This window comes from Eptatretus burgeri, chromosome 9 (assembly GCF_056783735.1).
Source record: "Eptatretus burgeri isolate ZD-2024b chromosome 9, Ebu_testis_v1, whole genome shotgun sequence".
Lineage (NCBI taxonomy): Eukaryota > Metazoa > Chordata > Myxini > Myxiniformes > Myxinidae > Eptatretus > Eptatretus burgeri.
Window position 1 is genome coordinate 100,356,322 of NC_140969.1, and position 7,036 is coordinate 100,363,357.

The window sequence follows — 7,036 nt, forward strand, 5'->3', positions numbered from 1 at the left end:
AGTGAGGTGTACGCCGAACAGGTAAACCACCGAGTGAGGTGAACGCCGAACAGGTAAACCACCGAGTGAGGTGTTGAAGAGAAACACAGAGGGGATGTTTTTTTTTTTTTTAAACATGGGGTCGAATTGGGGAAATGGACCAAACAAGCAGCAGCGGAATGGGTGATCATGTGGGGACGGTGTGAGGGAGAAGAGGGATTCCTTACTGCGCTGCGCTTTCCTTTGGGAAACAGAAGAGGCAGCGTGAGGAAGAAGGAGAGGCGGGAGGGTGCAGGGGGAGGAGGGAGAGGAGGGTGTGGGTGAGGCGGCAGGAGGGATTCCCGGGTAGACCAAGCGTGGGCGATCGGTGCGCTTTCTCCGCCCGCCATTCGCTTCGTGTTTGCGCCGCGAAATCAATGAGAACCGGGCGGGTTGCGTGAGGCTCTGTGACTGGGAAGGGCACATTTTCCGCGAGAATCCGAGGAGAGGAAAAGCGCGGGAGAAAGGCGATGTAGGAGGTCGACATCGCGAGCAGGATCGAGAAAGGACGACGAGGCACAGAGAGAAGGCCCCGTGCGGTCGTGGCGGCGGTGGTGGTGGTGCTTTTGTTGTTGCGCCTGACGGGGTCGTGCCCGTGAAAAGGGGAGCAGCGAGGGAAGGGACGAGGTGAAGGAGTCGTGCCCGGGACGGCGATCTTGAGCCGACCGACGTTCAATGACCGAGGATCGGAGTCCGAACATTTGGACCAACATTGAGTCGGGCGTGAGGAGCAGGAGGTAGAGCAGAGACACAGCGAGAGGAGAGAGAGGAGAGTGAGGAGAGAGAGTGACACACACAAACACGAGCACTGGGAGCCCGGGTGGCGGACGGAGGATGGGGTTACGGTTGGTGGCCCTTATTCTTTGCTGCTCGGGCGTCCTTTGTACAGGCCAAAAGAGTAAGTCTTCATGATCTCTCATTCTTGAGGAGGTCTTCAATGGACCCCGTGCTGTGCTCTCCTCGCTTGCTTCTTGGTATTGCGTCCTAATGGGGGATGGGTGATGGCCATTGCTGGGCACGCAGACATTCCTTGTGTGATGACCGCAAAGTTTGTCTTTATCTCCTCTTATTTCCTTCATTTCTGCCCTTCTGCCTCACTTTCGCCCTGTCCATTGTCCACCCTCCTTGTCCTCATCCATTGTCCGCCCTCCATGTCCTCGTCCATTGTCCGCCCTCCTTGTCCTCATCCTTTACCTTCTCTCTTTGTCCTCACCCCTCCCTGTCTCTCCTGGTCCTCATGCCTTTGTTGTTGTTTTTTCTTTGCTGAAGCAAGGCTCATAGAAGAGCCCTCGAGGTACAAGTGATGGTGGGACGAACACTAAGGGACTGAACGAACCGGTGATGAGGGTTATTAAAGGAGTAGAGCAGGTAACACTGAAACTAGCAAGTATCATGGTTTAGTTCTGAAAGGTTAATGGGGTAATAAAGATCATTGTTCAGAAATGGGAATGAGGAGAGATGGCGGTGTTGCCTGCTGCTTGTCGAAGCCTTGGGGGGGCGGGGGGGGGTGGGATAAAAGAGAATCTCCCCCCTTTGGGGGGGGGGAGTTCCACGCCTCTGGAAGGTGGTTCCTTAGATGAGAGAACGGAGCCTGGTGGTGCTTTGTACACCCCAACTCTGTCAGGGTGCAGGGCGAGCTATGGTCTCGGGCTCACATGGTCACCGGAACATGATTGGGGCAAGTCTCCCAGGGTCCGAGATGGTCCCTCCCAGGTACCTGTGAAAGATGTGTCTGAGAGGATTACTCGGGGGACATATGACTGGGCTGTGCCTTGGTGGAAGTGCTGCCGAGGGTCTTTTAGGGCCGAGGAGGCAACTGCCCAGGCAGCTGGTCCAGCAGCTCTCCTTGTATCTCTGGGACAGTTTAGCATGTGAGGACCCGCCATGCTTGGCTTGTCCATGGATGCAGGTACTCAGCAAGGATCAAATGAGAGTCCATCACTGGACGACCAACTGAAGCATCTGTGCAACGTTGTTGCTAAATTGAAAGCATGACTGGTTAAGGCCCAAATGAGCCTTCCTGACATAGTCCATTAGAATTTAATGCGACCTTTCAGTCTTTCCTTGTCCTCGTATATTTCTTTCTCTGTCCTCATCGCTTGCCGTCTCTTTTTTCCATTCCATCTTTGTCCTCATTCCTTGCCCTCCCTCGCCTCCAATCCATGTCTTCATTCCTTGCCTTCCAATCCATGTCCCCGTCCCTCTTCTGCCAAACATGTCCTCATTCCTTGCCTTCCCATCAATGTCCCCATCCTTCCCCTCCCATCCATATCCTTGTCCCTTGCCTTCCCATCCATGTCCTCATCCCTTACCTTCCCATCCATGTCCTCCTCCCTTGCTTTCCCATCCATGTCTTCCTCCCTTGCTTTCTCATTCATGTCCACATCCCTTACCTTCCCATCCATCCTCATCCCTTGCCTTCCCATGCATGTCTGCATCCCTTACCTTCCCATCCATGTCCTCGTCCCTTACCTTCCCATCCATCCTCGTCACTTGCCTTCCCATCCATCCTCGTCCCTTACCTTCCCATCCATCCTCGTCCCTTGCCTTCCCATCCATGTCCTCGTCCCTTACCTTCCCATCCATGTCCTCCTCCCTTACCTTCCCATCCACGTCCTCCTCCCTTACCTCCCCATCCATGTCCTCACTCCTTACCTTCCCACCCAACCTCCTCCCTTGCCTTCCCATCCATGTCCTACCTCCCTTGCTTTCCCATCCATGTCCTCCTCCCTTACCTCCCCATCCATGTCCTACCTCCCTTACCTTCCCATCCATGTCCTCCTCCCTTACCTCCCCATCCATGTCCTCACTCCTTACCTTCCCATCCAACCTCATCCCTTGCCTTCCCATCCATGTCCTACCTCCCTTGCTTTCCCATCCATGACCGCATCCCTTACCTTCCCACCCATCCTCATGCCTTGCCTTCCCATGCATGTTCTTGTCGTTTGCCTTCCCATCCATGTGCGCATACCTTACGTTCCCATCCATCCTCGTCCCTTGCCTTCCCATCCATGTCCGCATCCGTTACCTTCCCATCCATGTCCTCCTCCCTTACCTTCCCATCCATGTCCTCCCTTACCTTCCCATCCATGTCCTCATTCCTTACCATCCCATCCATGTCCTCCTCCCTTACCTTCCCATCCATGTCGTCCTCCCTTACCTTCCCATCCATGTCCTCATTCCTTACCTTCCCATCCATGTCCTCCTCCCTTACCTTCCCATCCATGTCCTCATTCCTTGCCTTCCCATCCATCCTCGTCCCTTGCCTTCCCATCCATGTCCACATCCTTTACCTTCCCATCCATGTCCACATCCCTTCCCTTCCCATCCATCCTCGTCCCTTGCCTTCCAATCCTTGTCCTCGTCCCTTACCTTCCCATCCATGTCCACATCCCTTACCTTCCCATCCATCCTTGTCCCTTGCCTTCCAATCCTTGTCCTCGTCCCTCGATGTTCCGTCCATTTCCTCCTTATCCTTTGCCCTCCCATCCATGTCCTCTTCCTCCACTGTGTCTCTTTTTCCTTGTCCTCATCCATTTTCCTCTTCCTTTCCCTGTCCATTTCTCTTTAAATTACATTTCTTCTCCCCCCACTCCTCTCCTTTCCTTCTCCCCCCCCACTCCCCTCCTTTCCCCCATCCCTCCCCTCTCCAATTTTACATCTTTTGATGTTTTGTGTCCTTATGACCTTTGCTACGTTGACTTCCTGGGGAATCCTGAGTTAGTTTTACAGATATCTCTCTCTCTCGAGCATGATTATTTATTTGTTTGAAGTTTCTCCCATTTGATTAATTGATTAATTGTTCCGTGTGTGATGTGAACAGGCTCCTCTTGGAGAGACGGTCAATTGATTTGCTTTTTTCCTAATTATTGTTTACACAACATTCGTTCTCCATTTCTTAGTCTCCTTTTCTTGCACATGCATTCTCTTGAATCCTGATTTTTAAAACTGTTTATTATTATTATTATTTATTTTTTTATTTTTATTTTCAAGAAACCCCATATTTGGAAACACGCATCTGTTTGGCTATTTCACAGTTTGAAAGTTTATTGTTGTCTCGATTTACGTTCGTGTCGTCTTAACATCTTTCCTTGTCGACATCGACGTTCAGATGATATCGACCGACTTTAGAAACCCATGTAAACGTTGCACACGCTTCCCTTCTGGGTAGAATGTGTGAAACGTCTCCGCAGACATCTATTTGTGCTCCTCTTTGGTTTCTTTTTTGGTTCGCGGGCACCAGCAGTGACCTCTATTTTTTTTCATTGTGTCTGTGTGTCTGTCTGTCTGTCTATCTGTCTGTTTGTGACTCTCTCCAGAGCATAGCTCCGTGACGTTTGATGCGATCTTGATGAAACTTGGACACAAGCTAGATATCATGGTCTCGTTGTGTCTTTTTGTATGAGGGGCGTCCCATGCCCCTTGTGGACGGAGCAGCACTCACTTTAACTTTTAATATATTTTTATTTATTTTCTCGATTTTTTTCTCACAATTTCATTTCCGAGAAGCTGTGCGTAATGTCCATAAGTACAACATATAAAAACTAGGGGGGAGCACTCAGTAGAGTGCAAAACCTCCGCCGCCAATACTGCTCGGTCACTCAAGTGAACCTGATGTCCTATTCATTCAATTTGACGTCAACAGTGCTCACAGAGTTATAGTTTGCAGCTTTCCCTTTTACTTTTAACTTTTACATACTTAATTCATTCGTCATAACTAGATTCCTTGAGACAGAAATTGATTTTGCGTGGGTATATCCACCTGAAGTTCCAAAATCAGCCGCAATTATAATTTTGGCATGTTTTTTTTTGTTGGAAATCACTTATAACATGTAGAAATGCAAAAAAAATCTAAATTTTGTTGAAAAAAAAGATGCAAATTTTTTTTTCTCCAACAAGTTTTTTTTGGGGGGGGGGAGGGGGGGTTGGAAATCACTAAAAACATGTAGAAATGCAAAAAAAAAAATTCAAATATTTTTTCAAAATGCCTGCCATAGCAGCCATATTGGATTTTGGACCAAAGGCCAAAATCTAATGGCATGATCCTTGGACCAGACCGAACCCCCCCCCCACCAAGTTTTGTCGAAATCCGTCGAGGAGTTTTTTCCGTAATACTGTTCACAAACAAACAAATAAAAACAATGTCACCCGCAGGGTAACCCGTATCTTGCCAAAAGGTGACCACGTGTGACTTCTTTAAGGTCACACTGAGGTGAACAGAGCTGCTATCCACCAGGAGCGACTCCTTGAGGAATATCTGACGACGAGAGATTCCGATCAGAATCGTTCTACAGAGTAACCATGAAAAATATGCGTTTGCCTCATAACGTCACCAAATGACATCATAATGTCTCAAGCTTGACATATCTAGAAAGCACTCATCGAGGTGTTCAATTTGAGGTACTACACGATATGGTTCCCAAAACTTGAAAATTTGACCTTGGGGTCAAATATGTTTGACCTCAGGTGCTAACCATGAAGGTCAAGGCCAATCGCCACCAAAAATTAATCAGCTGAGCGCCAGACCATGAACTATATTCCCATGAAGTTTGAAGACGATCCGATCAAAATTACTCAAAAAATAAGGGTTTCGTCGACTCCCCTGATTTGCGACAAAGTGACCTTGACCTTTGACATTGACCTTCAAAATTTTGTGCACTGAAAGGGACCTCTATAGGCCTCTGATATGCGAAGTTACAAAAATTTCCAATGATAACTGTGCTCTGCAATATTTTTTATACGTGATTACAGACAAAAAAACAAACAAACAAACAAAAAAAACATACAAGCTGACTAACATATCTTGCAAAAACTTCGTTTTGGCATGATAACAAACAAACAAACAAACAGAAAGAGGTGAAAACAGTAACCTGCGATCTTTGATGGCGGAGGTTAAAAATCCGATTTGATTTGGTCAATTTTGACAAAAGAGTTAGGTTTTTACGGTAGGGCTTCCTCAAAAGCTTCCACTAACTCAATTGCACCTATCGTGGCATTGCTCAATAATGTACCGCGAACCATCGTCGCCTCCCGGCTCGTTAAAATTATTTCCATTCTCTGTCCCTTTATCCTCCGGCCTAGCGTCTCACCTGTTTGTAGGTGTTATTAACCAATCAGAGGCTGCAAAACTTGCTTTATACCATTTGGATATTTGCTTTCCCAATTTTTTTAATCTGGAATTTTTTTTGTCGAACTATATATACATCCTTGTCATATATGTGTATATATATATATATATATATATATATATATATATATATATATATATATATATATATATATATATATATATATATATATACACACATATACACACATATGTCATGACAACCTTTCGGGTTGTCATTGGTTTTGACTCATGTTGTTGCAGAGGATATCAAAAACTGGCTGATTTGTCATTCATTAAACCTACATGACCATTCACGTCCCTTTTATGGCATGATACTGTGCTGTGGCAATTTCTCTGTGGATTGATGACTCATTTTGGTTGAGATTCCACGTGTCTGATTCATGCTTGCAGGATCTGAATGGTTAAAACATTCCTTGATGCAACTTGCTTGAAAAGGCTTGTTATATATATATATATATATACAGTATATATAATTTTGTTTTCTCCTTTAAAATAAAAATTGTACTGTGGCTGTTTGTCGTAATCAATCGACTGCCTTCCTGTCTTCCGATTTCACTCCACGAACACTTCACCCTCGATGGGATCTGAGTGTGTGTCGGATGATCAGCCCAGCCATCATGTTTTTTTTTGGTGTTGAGTAGCATTTCTCTGATTCATCTGACGTATCCATTACCATTTTAACATTTAATTAGGACACGAGCGTCGATGTATTGCGGAAAAGGGAAAATTTCAGAATTCTACACTCACTCCTCCTTTTCATTGTTTTGATCGAAGGACGTGTCCGTGTGAACGTATGTTTTCATTCAATGTTTTGCTAAATTGCAAATTCTCTGTTCGCAAGTCGTACATTTTTTTCTTCTTTTTCAGTACTGCAGGTTCCTTAAAGCG

At 46.4% G+C, this 7,036-nt stretch overlaps 1 protein-coding gene across 3 annotated transcripts in view; it reads left to right on the forward strand.

Annotated features, from left to right (window-relative positions):
* The first annotated feature begins 313 nt into the window (after positions 1 to 313).
* LOC147020746 (insulin-like growth factor 1 receptor) overlaps positions 314 to 7,036 on the forward strand; it is a 252,796-nt gene continuing 246,073 nt past the window's right edge. For 2 of the 3 annotated variants that reach the window (XM_085896356.1, XM_085896357.1), the window contains exon 1: positions 315 to 916. In XM_085896356.1, the coding sequence (XP_085752482.1) occupies positions 853 to 916 (64 nt within the window). In that variant the 5' untranslated portion in view covers positions 315 to 852. Of the gene's footprint in view, positions 917 to 7,036 lie in introns of all 3 variants that reach the window. The other variant, XM_085896358.1, reaches the window with a different exon arrangement.